Genomic DNA, 20,340 nt, shown 5'->3' on the forward strand with positions numbered 1-20,340 from the left:
TAAAATGTATAATTTCATTACCCTGCATTAAACTGCTATTTTTCCTTTAGAGTGTCTCTAGTGAAATCAGCATGACCAAAATCCTGTTCACTTTGCTTTTGTTCTTTTTTCCATGGAACTCAAAAATGGGTAATATTTCCATGATTTTTCCATTCTGTGGTTTTATTGCTGGGGCAGTATTGTTTCTGTTACGGCTTGTGAGCAGTACTTTGTATCTGTTCTTAAACAGTTCTGATGCGTGAAATGATGATGTTCCTGTGCTCTCTCAGGCTTTGAAGTTATTAGAGCTAAATATTGTCAAGTTTGCTAAATGTTTAGGTGAACGAGCTGCTGTACTGTCAGACCTGAATGTGCAAAAAGTAATAATCCATACTAAAAAGAAAAACATATCAGCATTTAAAAGAAAGAAAAAAGAGTACTGGCATTTTAAAAGGAAATGTATTTTCAGGCCTCTTTATCTCTCTACTGGGTTTTGCACTTTGTGTTAATGAAGTCAAACTTTCCCCTTTCCTCAGGAAGGCCAGAAATTGATTTTTTTTATTCTTTTTTAATGGAATTTGGGTGTCTCACATGCCTCCCTATGTGAGGACTTTAAAGAAATTTCCACACATCAGTCTTTCCTGAAGATTTAGTTGTACCTTCTAGCAACCTCTCCAAACATGCTTGTCTGCACTACCCTTTATCATAAATACTTCCCCTCTTTGCAAATGTATTTTAGTCCTGAGTAAGGGATAGACAGCTGAAGGGAATCCTGGAAAAGGCAGGCTGGTGCTATTCCTTAGTGTCTGACTAACTTATCATTAGGTCTTGCTGTGCCTCATATCACCCCAGCACTGATGGAGTTTCCATAGTGGGGAAAACAATTATTGCCAGTTTGCCTTGTAAATGTTGACAGGCATCTGCTGCTCCTCTTAGAAATGGAAATTGATGCTGATAATTAACACAATTATAAAGAAGGTTGCTGGAAAGACTCCTGTAAGGGAAAAGTGATGTTTTAAGGGCAGTGCTGTGGGGTATAATGAGAATTGGTATTGCCTTTTAAACCATTGTACTGAGGCTGGGTTGGTTGTCTGATAAAGTCTCACCCATTATGAGACATTATTGCAAAAAGTTTGTGTTGTATCAAAGTCCATGATGGCACAGGGGTTTAGGCTGGAAATTCTTTATCCCTGTATCTCATTTGCAAACCTCTGGATCTGGGCTTTTACTGGGGTTTTGTTGGGTCTCTTTTTAATACAGAAAGGAAGGGTGTCAAAGACCTTCCCTTTGCAAACTCCTGTAAGTTCAGCAAGGCTCAAGCCTGGCCAGTCCAGACCATCATCAGGGACCTGTTGGGTTGCAAAATACAAAGAAAAATGAATGTCTAGATTTGGTGCAAAGCATGTGGCTTGATGTGCCTGCACAATCTAATCTTGAAAACAGTAATGTCAAAGAGGAAGAGGATGAAAACACATTCTATAAGCTTTGTGCTACCCGGTAATTTATGCACCAGGTATTTAGACTGAGGTCACGAAATACCAGCTTTTAAATTAGAGACAGCTTGGTGCAAATGCCAGTGATAAATGAGTTGAAAATAACATTAAATAATTACTGTGAAATAAAAGGATTATTTAGAAGTTGTAATTGAGTTCGATGCATGGTGATTATGGTATTGGTAGCAGTTCATGGCTCATCCAACGTTATTATTGCAGAATCGATGTTTTCATTTAATGTTTTCTAGATTGTTGTTGTCATCTGTGGTGCTTAATTGAATAAAACACAAGATTCACTTGGAATAGATGCAGATACAAAGTACTAAATTTCTCAGAGGAAGAATGTTTTCACTTTGTTTAACCCAAAGCATTACTTTATTTGCAAATATAATTGATACTGGCTTGAAGAGCATTCCTAGAGTACATTAAGCAGGACAGCCATAACAACAGTACTAGATTTATGGCAGATGAGTGTAAATAGTGCAGTATTAACTGTAATGGATTCTGGACTATAAATATGCCACCACGTCCCACTGGGTAGGATCAGGAGTCTCATTCATGAATGACTTTAGATGTGCACTGTATGAAAGGAAAAAAGCCCTGTACTTTGAATTACCTCTTGATACTTAGCACAAAACTGCATATTTTGGTAATTCTGGGCTGCAGGCTAAAGCCCAGGTCTCAGCCCCCCGTAAGGTTGTGGTCTTGGTGTCCAAGGCCAGCACTGAAAGTAGAAACAGAACGTTGAGTTTGGTGGAGGTTCTGTCAAACCTCAGCTCAGGAGGACCTGTGCAGGGAACTGCATATTTTAAATCTTCTCTCAATCCAAATGGAGGTGTTACTGGAAGCTACTGAATGTGAACCATTCAAGTTTTCTGTATCCAGGAAGGGTGCAGACATGCAGTACTGCACACACAGAGTCTTTTAACAGGGTGCCTCAGAAGCAAGTACTGGAAAAAGAAATATCTGTCCTATGGGGAGAGAGAAAGCCACTGGTAGTAAAAATGGTCTCTTCAGGAACAGGCAGCAGTGGCTGGGCAGGTGGCAGACAGAATATTCTTCTTGGAACTGCAAGGCATTTTCTGCAGCGTCTGTTCTGTTGGAAGTTTCTGCAGCCCAAAGCACAGAGAACCCCCAGCTGTGCAGCTCCTTGGTGCTGTTGTAATACCAGTAATGTATATAAAAAAATGGTATTACAGTGATCTTCTTGTATGTTGGCTGTATTGCTTGTATGCAACTATGCTACAGGACTATTCTATGATAGGCGCTTTTTTGGTTTTGACTTCAGCACACAAAAAATGGGTGTTCATTTATACTGTGTTGGCATTGCACTTCTCTGGCTACGTAAGGAGGCTTCAAAATTGATGTGCCTTACACTTACAGCCACTTGGAGCCACTTCACAGAGCCAGAGTAACATCAAGGGGCTTCATTGCCTGGGAGAAGAAGATGCACAGCACTTTGCCAGGATGGAAGCTCTATCAGCCTTTTATGCAATCAATTACCTCTGATTATAGAAATTGAACCCTCATTTACTGCGCAAAATCTGATGAATATACTTAAGTTTCTGTATCCCAAAAAAGGATTCATCCCAAACAAATTAACTACCCCTTTTCCTCATGGAAGGAAAGTCAAAGTGAAGAGATGTTCTGGTATCATGTTCCACAATTCAGTGTGAGCTCTGCTCTTTCAGCAAAGGCCTACCTGTACCATAAGGGTTTATTCTACCATCTGTGTTTGTGTAAACTTCTGTTAAAAAACTATATTGTTATTGGGGAGAAAATTAAATTCTTAGAACAGGTTTCTCTAAGGGAACTGTCTGAATCCTCTGTGTTGCTAGAGAATGTATCTGTATCAAGGAACGTGATACTGCAGAGTTTATTTAACAATCTGATACAAAAGGGTTTATTTTATTACAATTCATGCCATCCTAATGAACCACTCGATAAGAAAGTATTAAAATGCAGTGCTGGATGGACTGTAAGTGAATATTTATTTGCCTTCTACCACTACCACATAGATGAACCAACAGTCTCAGGCTGGTACTTAATGGTTAAGATGAACTGTTTAATCAGCTCTATGGCATTCTGCTGCCAATACTGTCTGAAGTGAAATCAGTTGAAAGAAAACACCAATTGAAAGCATCCTTGCAAGACTGTAACTGCTATTTTTGTAGCTTTTAATCACATGCAGCCAGTCTCTGGCATCTGTGAAGCAGGGGGAAATGTTGAAAATAGATTTATCTATTTTGGAAAGCTTGTCTCTTTGCTTCATTTCTGGACATAATTAAAAGCCTGATCTGTTGGTTAGAATTTTCCCATGTACTTTGACTTCTCTTTGGCTGCTGGAAGGGGTGAAGTGACCAGGCCAGGTACTTCTGAAGAATGATGTCTGTTAAAGTTCTGTACAGGAGTTTCCCTCTCATGTCCAGCTCAGATACATTGACCATCAATCTCTTACGTTTTCTCCTCATATTATTCCTTTCAGAGTAGCTACTGCTTGTTCTGGTGTCACCAAACTACAACTCAAAGTGAGAATTAGTTAACTCAGTGCTCTGGATTGCTCTATAAGGCGGAGGGAATTTTTTTTTATTTTTTTTTTCTGCTGGCCAAGTTCTATTTCCATTATTTCAGGCTCTTGCAGCTTAAGCCTCTAAACATCCCATCTTGCAGTCACTTCCCACACCAGCAGAAGTCTTGATCTACAGAGATGAACAATAGAAATGAAAAGACTGCTGATTCCATGAATAAATATAAGCCCTAAGCTGCCTTATTATCCCTGGAAAATATGTCCAAAAAGCTGTCTTTGGGTAATATTTGCAATAAAAGGCTGATAGTGTTCTCAGGACTGATGAAATCTCCCCCTCCTTGTTTCAAAATTCTGATTTGCTCAACAGAGAATGCAGTGATGGGCGATGCAACTTTTTTTCCAGCGTGAATTCAGGTATGAAAGTGAAACTTTGTGAGCTTTCCAAATGTAACATATTGCAGATATTTCACAGGTAGAGTTGGGCAATGACCCAGGGCTTTTCAGAACACGCTGTTTACAGCAAAGCCTGATCTGAGCACATGGTATTGATCTCCTACTGCCTTGGTGGATGGGTTTTAGGTCCTTCTGCATCTCATCTTGTAACCAGGATAGGATGACAGCAAGCTGGACCGACAGCTGGAAAAGGAGTGGGCTCAGCTTTTGTCTCTGTGGAGTTTGGTGCTGTATTACAGCATATGCAGGCAGTCACATGCAGGACCTGTATCTGATTTTTATGTGTGTGCAAATGATGGGCCTATTTCATATGTGCAGCTACATGCAATTTGAGAGGTATGTAAATGAGACATGCATTCATTATTTGTGACAAGAAAATGGCTCACTCTTGTTTACTCTAGCTCACGTTTCATACTTGTGTGATTTCCTAAGGGAGAAAGGAAAAGTCCACATTCCTGCATAGCTTTGTGTAACCATGTTATGGAACTTTCTGTAAGTCTCAAAATATCTCAAATTCCCTTCTTTGTGCTATTTTCTAAACTAAATGAAATCACCAATCTTTTTTTGTGCAAGAATTCAGAGGCTCACAGCTGTAGGCTACTTTGAAATGTTTGTGTCATTATTTATTCTTTGCTGTCTTCAGAATATGGTAAAATGGAAAGGTCACAGATACCATATCAAACAATAATGTGGGGAAAAAACTGCGTTGGAGACAAACTCACTAGTGAGTGTTATAGAAAAGATGTGTTTCTTGTTTTGGGATGTGTGTAGGAAGTCGTGATTAAATACATCAGAGTATCTGTGCAGTGTTTTGGGGAGGCTGTAATGTGGTTTTTTCATATTCATAAAAAAGAATGAAGCTCTGTAAACTGTGTTGGGGCAATCTCAAAGTAATACTGAGTCACAATTTTTTGTTAAGCAGAGGTCCTCAGTCCCTCAGTGAATGCTGCTCAGCACTCCCAGGACCCGACAGCAACACTCAGACCTCCAGATCCATTCCCTGTGCCTCAGCCTGGCTGTCAGACCGCGAAGGAACAAACATCTCAGATGGCAAGGCACAGGGAGTAGTCTTGGCAAGAGACATTTTTATGCTCCCTGTACATTTTGGACATCCCACCTCTGCTGCTGCTGCTGATCTTTTGCCACTGACTGTCACAGCTTTTTGAAGACTCGTCCCTGTTTCCAGTAGGGACAGTGGGGGCAAGTTTGAGGCACCCTTTGTCATTTCCAGGAGAGATGTGAGGGTTTCACACCCCATCTGCCTGCAGGGCATCAGGGGCTGTGCAATCTGCCCTTGCTCCAGCTCTGCCTGAGTGCCCAAGGTGGCATTGCTGAACACCTGCTAAGTCTCTGTAATTAATGAACATTATCAATGCTAAATAAAGGATGTCTTAACCCCTTTCAGAGGTCTTTTGCTGTGCTCAGAGCCCTGCTGCTCTCCTGTAAGAGGTATAGGATTTATAGACATCATGCATCTCTTCTGCATTAATTTTCTTATGTTACAGGTAAATCAAATAAATACATGAGAACAGGACTTCACCACTACATTATTTGAATTCTGTTTAGGTTTGTATTCAGGCAGTTATGTATTGTATGTGTTTGTACATCATGCTGTAAGGTTTCCACTTTCTTTACTGTGTCATCTGTCTACAAGTGAGCTGGGGATCTGGTCTGGTGCAGTATCCTCAGAGCTGAAGAGTACCTCTCTGAGGCACTTAAAACAATGATGTAGTACTAGCATGCTTCTGAAAATGAAAGCTCTCTAAGGTGGTACAAATGGCACATCAAAACTGCTGTTTTTTAAAAAAATTAGAGCAAGGCATTGTTCTTGTTTCCTCACAATAGAAGCAACTACTGAGGTTGCAGTATTAATAAGCCAATTCTGTTCATCTCCTTCATCTATTTTAGCAAACACACACTTTTACCTCTGTGTCAGGGGTTCTGGGTAGGCCTTTCCAGTTGGCCCATTTTCCATGAATTGCATTTCCACTAGAGGGCATTCAACATTCCAGTAACATGTTTTGTCTGCCCTCTGGGATAGTACATGTACTGTGCAAGACCTGCAGTCCAGAAAGGTGAATGTAGGGTGGGTACTGAGGCACAGAGGGGGAAAGTGAGTGAGGTGACATGACTCTGTGTTTTACTTGTTTTATCTGCTTAGTGGAGTTTTGCCCAAGTGTTGTTTTCTTCCTCTTCCTTCCACCTTCAGACTTGAGCATAGGAATCTGAAAACATTGTGGGATTGCCTTCTCCAAAAATAAAGACATGAAGCAGACAGGAAGGGCTTTGGGTCCCTTTGTGCCTCTTTTAGAGAAGACAAGTGTTGGCAGTGTTTTCATTGTTCAGTCTCTTGAGGAGGTTATTTTAGTTTGGTGGAAAAGCTTATCTACCACAGAGCTAGCAGGAATGCAGCAACATATGCTTACCATAACAGATTTAATCCCAAGAGACCTAGAAACGCTTGATAAAAAACACACCAGCATACAAACCCTCACAGCAATCATAGCCCCCACCAGAAGCTGAGGGTAGTGACCCCCACAACCCATCCAGCTCCCGTGAGCATGTTGGGGAGGCAGAGAACACCAGGGAAAACACCAGTGCAGGTGGCAGAGGTGAAATCCTTGCACCTCTTGGTGTTGTTTGGGAATATCTGAGAGAAGTTATGAGGCTAACATGGTGTTCAATGAGTCGCCACTCCTCAGGGCCAAGTGGTCACACCCTCTGCCACAGGTGATGACAGTCTCGAGGGGATCCTCTCCAAATGCCTAAAGCTGGGCTCAGCCTGCCCAGCCTGTAGGATCTGATGGAGCCACGTGTCAAGTTTTATGTTCAGAGACCGAGGCTGTTTGGTCTTTATGCCTTCATCCCCTGTGAGACCTCAGAAGCTGTCACAGTGTAACTTTCAAGTGTGCAGCATCCATAAGATGAATGTATGTTTTATGCATCCATTTAACAGTGTCAGTATTTTGCATCACTATTGAAAGTGTATGGCTCATATTGAAAGTACAGGTATTTTTTCCTCTCTTTTTCTTTTTTGTTAAAGCTGATATAAAAGTAAATGAAAAATAACAACCATTGCAATGAAAAGTGTACTTCATAAAACAAATGCTTAAAAAGCCACTTGCTCCAGCTGTGGCTTTTATGTACGAGGATCTCTCAGGCAATGTATGCGCTTACACAAGAAGCCTTTCACAACATTTACATTTAAACCAGTCATCATCTTACATGCAGATCATTTATTCATCCTATAAATCACTTTGGAGCTAAAAATGAAGATGAGGCTCTCTCTTTTCCAAGCAGTAGGCTGCTAAATAGCCTAATATGTTTGCAGCTGTTGTGAAGATGGGGATTCTCTGTTTGACAGTGATTGGGGGGGGGGGTATTTTCTCATCACTGGTGATGTCTTTTACATCTGACATGGATATTTCAGTTGCAAAATATATGTTGTGGCTATTCTGTAAAATTTATGTTTAATGAAATAAAAAAAATAAAGGTAAGGAGCAAAGAAATAAATTCTTCCACTCCTAAAACAACAGTTAAAAAGAACACATTCTGAGTCAATAAGGAAGTAATTCAGCTGCTACCTAGAAATAACCAGGAGGTGTGGGGGGAAAATGTCACTGAATATTGATCCCTAAGAGCACAGGGAGCAGGAATACTAAGCCAGACTGTGAGGAGGCAAACTCTGAAAAAACAATTTGGAGACCATTCACAGCTGGCACTGAAGTTGGGGCCTCAGAAGCCTCTCTCACACAGATAAACAAGTGAGAAAGAGGCATCTGTTGCATTGCAGCTGCCAAGGTCACACCAGCAGGAGCAGGCAGAGAAAAGCCAGCGACAGGGTCTGTATTCCACGCAGGGATAACACAGCGTCAAACAATTGTGGCACTGCTCATCCCCTGCCTTTGAGATTGGGATGATGTATTAAAATATATACACTGACTCAAAAAATAACCCCACAGTGGATTAAAAGTAATGTTTTTGAACAGTAGCTACTTCAACAGAAAAGTCTGACTGTCAGAACACACACTTGATCTTTGGGGTAGGCAAACCAAAGTGGGTACGGAATCCAGAACTGAGAAGGGCACAAGTACCTGCTGTGTTCCCCAGAGTCACGCTCCAATTTAGGCAGGAAAGTGCTATGCAAAACAGCTCTAGCTGTGCATGAAAGAGCAGACTTCTTCACAGCTTGCATCCCCGTGTTGTCTTATTTGTTTACCATGAACTGTGGGGTCCTGGAACTCGGAGCGGGAGAGAGAAATGGGAAGCAGCAGAATACAGTGCTTCAAACAAACCTATTATAATAATTCTAAACCACCTTCTCATGTTCAAGATTAAAAAAAAAAAAAAAAAGAAGGGAACTTAGTGAGGCTTTGGTAATGGACAAATAGTAGCAACACCACAGGACTATTATGCAGACAAACAAGTCGTTCTTGCAATGCCCATTGTCTCTGTGTCCCCTGCTGCCATGTACCTGCTGTCTCAGATAGCAGGAGTTCTCATGCTGGTGGGAACATTTTGAAGTGTATCCCCTGTAGGAACAGATATTTATGCAAATAACTAATTAATGGCATTGACTAAATAAACTGGATTTGATCTGTTAAATGAAAATAGCACACCAGATTGCTTTCTTAATGATTTTGGTCATGGGTAATGGAAATGTGATGTATTTTTAACTGTAACTATATTCATAATCTGTTATTGCCTCTAGTCCTTTCACAGAACCTTTGAAATCTGAAAAATCATCTGAGTGGATCCCCAAGACAGAGGGGTCCTCAGTGGAGCCTCTGAAAATTCCTCTGGACATAGAGACTCTCCCATGACTAACCCTTGGTAGAATCAACATGTTGGAGACAGCCAGAGAGGGGCAACCATAGCAGGGCTGATGAAAGATAACGCTAATTAATGCATATCCTTACTTTCTTTTATAATAAAATTAGTTTTGGGATGCCTTTTGACAAATGGAGAAATCTTGCCAAAGCTAGGGATTAACTTGGAACAAGACTAAAGCATTTTTATGGTCTTCTAACAGGAACTATTATGAGAAGCAGGGCTAGGGATGGTGTGTAGGCAATAGAGATGCTCTGCAGCCTTCGTAGGAGTAGGGCTGATGTCAGCTGATCTCCCATCTAAGTGTTTCCAATTCCACATTCCTACTGGGGATGTTGCTGTGTAATAACGTGATATTACTGTTGTCACATTCTTGGAGAGGGGCAGGGCACAAACTGTGCTTTCAGAACAAAAAAAAATTAAATTCTCCCTCTCCAAAGCTTATTCAGATGAGCACAGAACAGAAATCTCCAGAATGAACAGCCAGAATATCTGGGTGCTTCTGAAGCATCTAAACCATATACTCCTGTAAAAAGTGTTTCTAGCCATGCAGCCCTCATGGGTTTACAGCTCTCTGTTGTGCTCTGGCATCAGCTAAATGAGGAGTCCTTGACCTCCAGAAGGATCTGCAGAGGAGGACACACCCCCCTCTGACCCACTGCATCTGAGCCATACAGGTCCAGAGGGAGAGGGGCTGTGCCACTGCTTTTTTGTGTGGATGAGATGTTGGCACTGGGACTTGAGGAGTGGTAACTGGTCACCAGCATGCCCTGGCACATGTTCAGGACCATGGACATCTTGATTTTTATGGACCTTTCCCTCTTGTTCCTCTTAGAATTTCTCTAGGAAAATTGGAATGGTGGGGCAACAAATAGGACAGTTGCAAAGGCATTTTATCAGTCTTGGGGATTGAGTGGCTTTACCTTTTTTGGAGTATGCTGCTGGTCTTAGAAGAACATTGTTCAGGGAGACCTTCTCACACAGGAAGCTGCCAGCCTGGTGTCCCCTCTGCCTCTGTGGCCTGGAAAGCAGCACCAATGCACACTGAGCACTGTTCCCCTTGCATCCTGTGTTGACCCACATTTTAAATGTCTGAATGATAAAATACATGTCTGCAACCTTTTTAAGGCTCATCTCATAGTGGATGCCTGTGCTGGCAGAGTCCATCTGTCTTCCTGAGTTGTCTTTAAAACATCTACTACCTACATAACTTTCTTAAAAACCTGTAGCCCTTAGGACTTTTCCTCTGTAACATACCTATGAGTAAATTTTTCTCTTGCCATGTGCTTTCCTGGGCCTTGTGTCCTTCCTGAACTGAGAGCAAATCAGCCAAACTAGTAGGAACTGTCAGTGAGCGTGAAGCTCAGAGGGGCTGGATGTACGAAATGAGATTGTGTGATGTGTTCTGCTGGAGGTAACACATTACTGCACCCCAGATACTAACAGTACTAATGGCTTAGACCCACAAAAAAATTCAGCTACGTAGCTCTCCATGGGATCTGGTCATTATCTCGAGCAGGGAGAACATTAGCAGATTGTTCAAAGGTGTGGTTACCCAAGTAGAGTTAATTTCTACCCACTTTGCCCACTGGCTTCAACTTCCTTGATGTGGCAATGAAAGGGGAATAAATAACCCAGTGTGGTACAGAACCCCAGGTTTCAATGGAGCACAAGGGTTCTGCATCCAATAACTGTACCTGCTGCTGCTGCAGGCTTCTCACTGCTCTTAGTCTGTGCTCCCTGGAACAGATGTGTGCAGCTGGAGGGCTCACTGAGCACAGGCTGCTGTTGGATCTGGCCTTTGTAACACACAGGGAATAGGAATGCTCTGCACTGACTGCTGAGAGCCCTTTGCTGCTTTCCATGAAGGAGCTGCTCTGCATCCAGACACCTGTACCTCCACAGAAGGGCAGAATCAAGGATGGTCTTGTATCCTGATCTGCTTAAAAATGTTTGGGAGCAGTAACAAACTGCTCCTTTTACTATCATGCATTGCTGTAATGCATCATCATAAACAAAGGTTTCTGTGCTTTAGCTCCTAAAAGTTCACAAGCTTTGTGGTGATGACAGTTTGAGCTTTTGTTCCACCTTGTCCTCCAGAGCCACTGGAACAATTATTTCTATTTGCAGTGTTCAAGGTTTTCAACAATCTTTGAGCAGGAAGTTTTGTGGTGACTTTGTGAACTCCAAGGAGAATTTAAAGAATGATCCCAGACCATAATCTTGTTTCTGCCAGTCTCAGGAGAATGAAGCACTTTCCTTCTAACAGAAAATGCTCTAGGACATGTGTGACTAATTCGTTACAAGGTAATTAAAAATTATCTGTATGACTGCAGTGCTGCATGATTGTGTTGAAATAAGCACCCTGGGTGAAGATGAGTTGAGAAGCTGGGAACAGCTCCTTTCACCTGTTGCTGGTTCCTCTCCTGATGGGAGAGAGTTGGCTGTCTGTCCTGGTGTGGTGGCTGAGGAAATAATTGCTGTCAAGCATGGGGATGGCATTCATGTGCTTGTAGCTGGCATTTTGAATGTACATCTTGGTTAGTGAGGAGAGGTGTCTGTGCTCATAGTGGGGCTCCTGAGCTGTCCCAGTGGTGGCACAGCGTGGACTACATGGATTGATGGAGGCTGCTCACCATGGGAATGCAGTTTTTGCGGCAGGGTCTGGAAACAGACCTCTCACACGGCACGGGGAGGGAGTGGAGACAAACCTGATGCAATGATGGGTAGTAGGGGGTGAAAAGCCTGGTGTGTATTTGACCCTGGCAGGGAGGAACAACCAGCTCCTTGTATCCTTGTGATCAGCTGGGATGCTGTGGGGAGGGATGGATTGGAAGGTCGTACTCCCAGGGCCCTTGTCTGCCAATGCCTCCTGCCATGCCCTAAATAGGAGTGTCTGGGACCCATCCTTGTGCCTGCCAGGTTTGGCAGATACAGATTCCTGTCCTTTGATAGGGGTGTATTAATCTTTCATCAGTGATGACTCAGCCAAGCGATAGCATTGGTACCTAACATAGCTCAGAGGTCAGGAAGGATGGCCTCAGCCCTGCTAATGTGAGAGGAGATTATTCTCTGCCTGTGACTAATGAGCATTTCTGAATGGCAATGGCCACTACTTCCTCCTCCAGTGTCACCCCAGGAGGTGTCTGGCAACCTCAGAACCCCTTTGATCAATGCAGGAGGGTGACAGAGAGCTTGAGGGGATGTCACTGCCCCTGCTGCCATATCCTGCAGGCAGTGAGCAGCTGGTGGCCATCTGAGGGGATGAGACACCCTGCGCTGGTCAGGGGTGGCAAGGAGGTACCGCCAGGCATTTCAGGAACACTGGGGTAGCTGTGCTAGGCACTGGGAGAGCCAGTCAGAACAGCAGCTTCCTAATGCACCATGTAATGAGGCTCAGCCACATGCATTTGCATAGCTAACTGCTGGACTAATTAGCACAATTAACTTCTTAGGTGTCCAACAACAAGCTTAGTGGAAAAAAAATCTACATTGTAAGGGAGAGTGGCCATTTCCAGAAAAACAGTGAAAAACAGTGTGTTTTAAGTTATTAACTGTAAAAGAATTGAATCTGCATGGGGAGGGCATGCAGTGCAATTAAGTTCAGGGATTGCCAGTGCAAGTACTCAGGGGTCAGGGACACAGTGAATGGCCCATGTTTTAAAAAGAGATTCATTTTTTTGCAGAAATTTCCAGCATGTACATAAAAAAACCCCCAACCAACTAAACAACAACTCCACAACAACAAAAAAAAAAAAAAATAAAACCCAAACCAACACACCAATTCCAAATACAGTTTTGTTACATTTGAATTCCTCTTGGAAAGAAAAATAGTAGAAGTGTGGAGTAAAGCAAGCCTTCATTACCACTCACAACAGGTAGAAAAGTAGACCAAGCCAATTGGAAAATTCAAACTGATCCACTTATATAAAACCTTGAAAACAATTCTGTTCTGATGGCTGGGGAAAAATTTTTGAGCAATAACCTCACTATAAACATACAGAAAATATTGTGACTTAAACTATGGGGACTAAAGAGTTGGAACTGCAGTGTAAGCTAGGACTGTGTCAGAGTATAACCCAGCATGAAATCAACACAGGCTGATAGATTTAAATGCAAATTATTATTTTGTGTTAGGTGCTATTCACTTTTCTTTTTAATGAACTGTTGCCTGGATTGTGGCACCTGGGACAAGGCAAGGTTGTCTTGTTTGCTACCAGCACAATTCCGTGTTGTAGATCTTTTACTTCATGGTTTCTATGAACTTCTGGGAATGTAATGGTGAAAATGCAGAAATGCTTAGGGAGTCTGAGTGGTGGCTTGTAGATGTCTTTAGGAAAACTTGGCCTGCCATTGATGTGTCCCTGAACCAAGGATCAAGATTATCCCAGGTGTAAGGAGACATTGACCGTAATGGTATTGGTGAATGTGACCTTGTATAATAAATCTGTGCTGTAAAATTGAGGATCAAATGAGGCATAATCACTTCCTTGTCAGATAAACAGTCTGATGTTCCCTTTCCTTAGCTGGTTATCCGCAGACTCAGCAGAGATCTCAGCATCACGTGAGTGAGAAAACATTCACCTTTACACAGCGCTACAGCACTGAGGACAGCTCTGGGCTCCATCCTGGGTGCGCTGGGTGGGAGGTGAGGATGGGAGGAGCAGCAGCGTGGCAGTTTTGTGTCACCTGGTGTTGGGGTGAGTGAGGGCTCGCATCAGTCCCAAGCAAATACTGAATAACCTCCACGCTGCCCTAAGTTTTGTCCAGCCATGTGCGGTGCCCTTCCTGGAGCGTGGCACTTGCTCTGTGCCTCGTGCTCAGGCACAGCCCGTGTCACCCCGTGCTGGCAGCAAGGTGGGCGAGCGGGCTCGGAAGGCCCGTTTGACAGCTCTGATGTGTTGGAGAGATCTCTGCTGTGGCAGAGAAGCTGCAGGGAGCGAGCTACGGCAGCGCGGCGCGGAGCAGGCAACGCGTGCTCGTGTGTCACCCTGCAACGTGACCTACATGGCAGCCACCACAGCAGACGTGCACGGTGGCCCCCGTCACACCAGGGACACGGAGGGGGCTGGGGGAGGCTGGGGGCACGTTTCACCCTTCGGCAGTGAGGGGGCAGCTCCCCGGACAGCGTCGGTGCTCCCCGCATCCCACGGCTGCGAACCCGCTTCCCTGGGAGCGCGCTGCATCCTGCAAACGTGCGCTCGCAGCGGGGCAGCGGCTGCCCTTGACACGGCTCTGCCCCAGAGCCGCGACTGACGGCGCCGGAGCCTCGGCAAGTTGGGAGAAGACAAGAGCGCGCCGGCCAGGAGCGCCGCGGGATGCGGGATGGGGCAGCGGCGATGCGGGATGGGGCAGCGGCCCCGCTGGCCGCCGCTCCTGGCTGGGGGATGAGAGCCGGCTGTGCACATCCCAGCGAGCCGCACAGCGAGCGCCGAGGCAGCCGGTGCATGCGCAAGGCGCGGGCGGCCGCCGTGGAGGTGGGGAGCGAGGACCACATCGCTGCCTCCGGCTCCGAGCTGCCAGTTGCTGGTTGCCAAGCAGTTATCATTGTTTCTGTGACGATTGCAGAGGCTGTTGCTAATTGAAGAAGCCCCCACAGCATCCTTCTCTCTGCTCCTGCTTCTGCTTTTATTTTAGAGGCTCAAGGGGGAAGACAGCCAGACTAGTGCTTTTTTACATTGCATTTTTATTTATTTCTTTTTGTGGGGGTGGGAAATTTCTCAGCTGGTGATTGAGTGATGGACTAGTTACTCATCCGTATCCCTTCAGTCTTTGTGTGTGTGCGTGTGTGTGCGTGTATGTCTGAACACACAGACCAGCTTACACACACGCACACACACACAGAGAGTAAAATCCTGTTTGCCACTGCAGTGGGCACAAATAGGTGAGCATGACTACAGCCAAGGAGCAAAATGCATCAGGGAAACAAGCCCAACAGCAAGACCAGGTAATGCTTATTTTCCTCAATTTCAAGCAGATACAGATTTGCATTGTGTAGCTTTGTGTTTATTGTATGATTATTATGATTTCTTTTTTTTTTTTAAATCTTTTTGGTGTGCGTTCTTAAAATTGTCAACTGAGTCACCAGTCAGTGGCAGGAGGAAAGTGCTGTGTAGCTGGGTTCAAGGTCTGCTTTTTCGGTGTGTGTAGAGACTTGGGGGAGAAGCTGAAATTGTGCTATTTTTAACAGCCTGTACCTCTTGCTGAAGGCTATAGAGGTTTGTTCTGTAACTTGTTCCTTACATGGGTGCTGGGAGAAGGGGGAAGGATGTTGGGATGGAGGCCCCTTCTCACTGGAGGAAGGGGGCAAGGGTATTTAAAAGCCCCTCTGTGGATAGAAATAAAATTGTAAAAGTGGGGTTCAGCTTCGGACTTTGTTGTGCACTTTCAGTGAGTTTTTTTTGCCTGGCATTGTCTTAGAAGGGCACTTCAGGGTACAGCATGTGCCCAGGCTGTGCATGAGCAAGCAGGGGTGACAGGGGAGGCAAAAAGCAGCTGCAAGTAGGTAAAACTCCTACTGGCTTTGGGGGAAATTGCTGTGCTCACACCATATCTGAACTCGATTAATTTATTTCTCTTGGTAGGGAAATTATGCAGCTTTACATGTTTCTGTAGAGGTAGAAAGTCAAAGACTTCATTTTCTCTGTCAAACCTGTATTTTGGAGGATATTCCTCTCTGCCTGCACTTACCAGGATGGAATGAAGTCAAAACTTTCCCTAAAACGCAGCGGGTGGGAGAAAAAGAAAGGAATGTGTCCTCAGCTGTAAAGGATGGACAGAGCTAAAAAGTGGTGGCATAAGGGAAAGTCTGGTTGCGATCTCTGAGGCTGGTGAAGGTTCCTGGGCTCCGGGGGCACCAGCAGATCAACATCTCCGTTCTCCTCATCCCCACCTTCCCCTCCCCATGCTCGGGCCATGCCTGGGGGAGCACGGTGGAGCCCGGACGCTCCAGTTCTTCAGTTTTCCTCATCTCCTTAAAACATTGGAAGTTCTCCACTTTAATCTTTGGTTAGAACAGCACGGGAGGATAATTTAAACAGATCTCTCAGGGCACAAATTAATTCTTAAAATAGTTCTTCCCAGCTTGATAGGCTGAGAGCCTCACATATTGTTTTTCTTTTTTTTTTTTCTTGGTAATGTATTTTAGGGAAGGGAAAAGCATGGGAAGACACTAGGCACCACAAATAGCATCATCTAATCTGCATTTTCAGGGTGACATTATACTAATGACCAAAACAGGCTCAATGGTTCAGAGAAAACAAGAAGGAAGCAACTTTGATACTCAGGGTAAAGAAACTAATGCCTTCATCTAACCCTGTGTACGTTGGACTTTGTTTCTCTGTTCAGTGCTTTTGGAATATGTATTTTTGTCACTGTTTGCTGCAGGTTAAAATGAGTCTACCTGTGTTTCTGGAGGCAGGGGTTTTTATAAGTGCCTTTTCTGAACAAAGAGGGCTGTGTGGCTTAAAGCTCTGTGAAAGTATTGGGTTTTGTAAGTCAAGAAGTATATGTTGCCTTTTTATAAAGGAGAGGTGTTTTTGTTTCAAGTAGTGTTACCTGCTAATGCCATTTTGCTGTTGGCATGCCATGTCTTTGCTACTTTGGTCTTCCTACGTGAAGTATAAAGTGCTCAGAATAGGTCTTCAGTATTATGCAGACTCTTGATTGAGTATATTCTAAAACTGACTGAATTGCAATTATACCCATATGGTACACTTAAATATTCTGGAAGTACGTGCTCTCTCAGCTCTGCCCTAGTGTGAGCATGAAATAGAAATACCAAGAATATATAAATATCAATCATATTGATGAATATTAATGTCTGAGTCTGTGAGCAACTTTGCTCACTCCCATAATTTCTTTTATTGTTTTCACAATACATTATTAGTAAAATGGCTTGACAGCGGGGGGTTGAATCCATTCTCTGTCTATTGATTTGAGTGCACTTTTATCTTCCAACACCAAAAGCAGATCTAAACCCTTATTTTATCTAAAACTGTTCATAACTGAAAAAAGGCTCTATTCAAATTCTATTTCTAGCTGAAATTCTATTTCCAGGCTTATGCATATCAAGAATTATTGAGATTTTTTCTCCTCTCTTAAAAGTGATCAAGAAACTGAAAAATGTAGCTTGGAGAAAAATTGAAGGCAAAGTGCTGGTCTGGCTGTAGAGGACTGAGTCTTTTTCAGCAGCAGCTGCTGCTGTCGTAAGAGATTTTGACCATCCCTTTTATGTGTTCCTTGCTGTGACATTCCCTGGATCCAGAGGCAAGCAAGTGACACAGTTGGCTTAAATCTGTGCTGTGTCCTACCATGCTAACCCAAACAGAAGCTGGGCATGAAAAGATACTGCAGGAACAGGGTGGGGAAAGTTTGAAAACATCTGCAGAAGCTTTGCAGGCATAAATTAAAAAATTTATTTTAGACTCGTGTCTATATGCAAATGAAGTCATGTTCTGTCCTGAGATTTACAAAAATGATAATACTTAGAAAATCACTGGGATGTGGAGATAAGTAAAGCACTGCCTTAGCTGCTGAAGGCAGGCAATCCCTTTCTTCCTTAGGTAATTAAAAATGCTTCTATACAATATCTTTCTGGTAAGTAATGCTGCTCACCTCCATGGCAGTTAAACTACTCAGAATTCCAATCATTTATCTCCTTGCTTATCTGTCTCATGAGTCTGAACTCTAAGTCTTTTGGACATCATGTACAGAAAACATTCTGTAAGTGATAAGTAATGCTGTCTGTTACTGTCAAGTTGTGATTGCTTGATCAAGATGTGAGTTGGATGTGGTTGCCTCTGTGCACTTGGCTGCTCCTGACACAGCTGTGGTTTCTTGTTTAGGGGGCTGGAGTTGGACACTGTGCACTACACGATTATCTCAGTTGGTTTTCTGCTAGACCCAGTGCTCAGAAGTCCATGGCAAAGCCTGCAGACACTGATAGACTCAGGGTCTGGCTCCAGAGGACTAGAGAATCTTGTTCTCTCTCTTGGGGTTTGTTAGCTGGATGTGTGGATAGGCCATTAAAACACTTTTCCATTAAAAAGGAGAAGAAAATAGCAACAGCAGGTCAAGTACTCTGACAATGTGCTTTAGCTATTTACACAGGCTGAAGATCTCTTTGTTTTAACATAAGCCTGTAAATTTGTTATCTTAGTTTAGCCCAATTCTTGCTACTTTTAATGGCCTTTGGGAAAGCAAATAGCTCTGCAGTCATATATAAAGATAAGGAGGCTGATTTTTTAATGAAAATGTGATAACAGGCATAACGCTAAAATGAGACTGTTAAATATTTTAAAAAGTGAGTCAGCATATCAAGTATAACAGGATCACAGATTCTCAAAGAACACTTTTTATAAAACATATTTAAAGGGTTGACTGGTTAATTGGGTATTTGAACACGGAGAATAAAGGATTGTTCTCATTTCTTTTGCTGTCTAGAGAAGAGCTGTCATGGGCTTATGGGGAGCAAGATCCTGCTCTGAAATGTGCTGCTGTCCTAGACAAGGTTGTTAATGACTGCATGGAACTCCAAGTAAAAGACCAAAAAATAAGTGAGGAGACAAAATAGCTTGAGGGCTGCCTTATTGAAGTGGGCTCCATGGAGGAGTGGAATCAGATCAACAGAACAGTTCTGCCTATTAGCTGTCATTAAGGTAATCAATTCTGAATTTTACAGAACAGCTGGAATTCCAAATAAGAGGTGTGGTGTCTTCAAGGGGAAAGAGAACACATTTTACTTGGAAAACCTAGGCCAGACTCAGGAATAAAATGATGGAAAGATTAATATTTCATGCTGCTAATGTTCCCCTGCCACCCTACTTCACAGAAATAGCCTGTAGTATCTTGAAGACTGGGTACAGGTGGAGGAGTATCTAATATACTGAGCTGAAATGTGCCTCTCCTTGTGTAACTTTATCCAAATAAGAAAACAAGTGTGCACTTTAGCTGCATTATGCAGGCATTCCCCCTGTGTTGTTGTAATTCAGGTAATTCTGGGATTTCCAGTACCAGGGGATGGCAATCCCTGTGTGCCTTGCTGTCTTCCTGCAAGGTCATAAATACTCTGTGTCATTGTCAGTTCAGTCCTGTGCTGTTACTTCATTCCCAGAGTAGATTAAACTAAAAAATATGGGTGTGCTCACATTGGGAAGCAGTGTGAACCCACCCTATGAGAGGCAGAGAGATGATATTGAGGTCCCAAACACACATTTGGGATGCGGGGTTATTTCAAACTTGTTCCAGACTGGTGTGAATGTCCTTTAGAGGCTGTTCAGCATCTTCTCACTAAGCATCATCTGAAATGAAGCCAGTTTCTGTATACTGAATCGACTATAAAATCTGAGTGAGAGCATGGTAGATGGGTACAACTGAGGGGTTTGGTCAGTTGTGCAGTTCTGAAATGAACAAAAGTACTAGAAGTGCCCCCCATGTCTTTAGTAGGATGGATGGAGTCAAATAAAAACTTCATGTGAGCTTTGTTCCTGTACCTAAAGATATTCTTATATACTTTTTTTTTTTTTCCCTGTGAAGTGTGACTTAAAAATCATTCCAGATCTTCTTTGCTCACTTGGGCGCTGTCCAGAAAATCACTGCCCCTGGGTACCAAATGTCTTGGTTGGTTCTACATGCTCTGCATGAAAGAATGCAGCAATCCTGATCCTCTGTGACAACAAAGCCTCCATACAGCACATGAGCAATACAGATTATGTCCAAAGAGTGCAGGATCCCTTCACATTGTAAACAGGCAGTAGTGTACAGCAGGTTCAGGCATGAATTATAAGTTGTGCATTTTATGTCTTGAAATAGGGAAGGGATTTTTCCCTTTTATTTGTCAACACCATGCCTGTTGTGTGCTGGATCACAAAGAGGCACTGCTGAATCCTCTCTCTTTTTCAGCAAGGTTTGAAGTTCCACGTTGTAACTGAATGTTTGTAAGCAGATTGAGCTGTGAATTCACAAGAAAGCCCTGATTCACAGATCCATTAGCTGGCACAGTCAGACTCCCCACTGCAGCATCCCAGTGCCACAGAATCCACACAGAGGAATGGAACA

General features: G+C 43.3%; 1 protein-coding gene across 5 annotated transcripts in view; it reads left to right on the top strand.

Moving 5' to 3' along the window:
* Window positions 1-20,340, top strand: part of DPP6 (dipeptidyl peptidase like 6) — a 544,191-nt gene that overhangs the window by 281,906 nt on the left and 241,945 nt on the right. Inside the window, exon 1 of one of the 5 annotated variants that reach the window (XM_048324070.1) lies at window positions 14,841-15,229. The exons of the other annotated variants lie outside the window; for them this stretch is intronic. Within the exon in view, the coding sequence (XP_048180027.1) occupies window positions 15,173-15,229 (57 nt within the window). The 5' untranslated portion in view covers window positions 14,841-15,172. Of the gene's footprint in view, window positions 1-14,840; window positions 15,230-20,340 lie in introns of those variants that run through there. 5 annotated transcript variants of the gene reach the window in all.

This window comes from Corvus hawaiiensis, chromosome 1 (genome assembly GCF_020740725.1).
Source record: "Corvus hawaiiensis isolate bCorHaw1 chromosome 1, bCorHaw1.pri.cur, whole genome shotgun sequence".
Classification (NCBI taxonomy): Eukaryota; Metazoa; Chordata; class Aves; order Passeriformes; family Corvidae; genus Corvus; species Corvus hawaiiensis.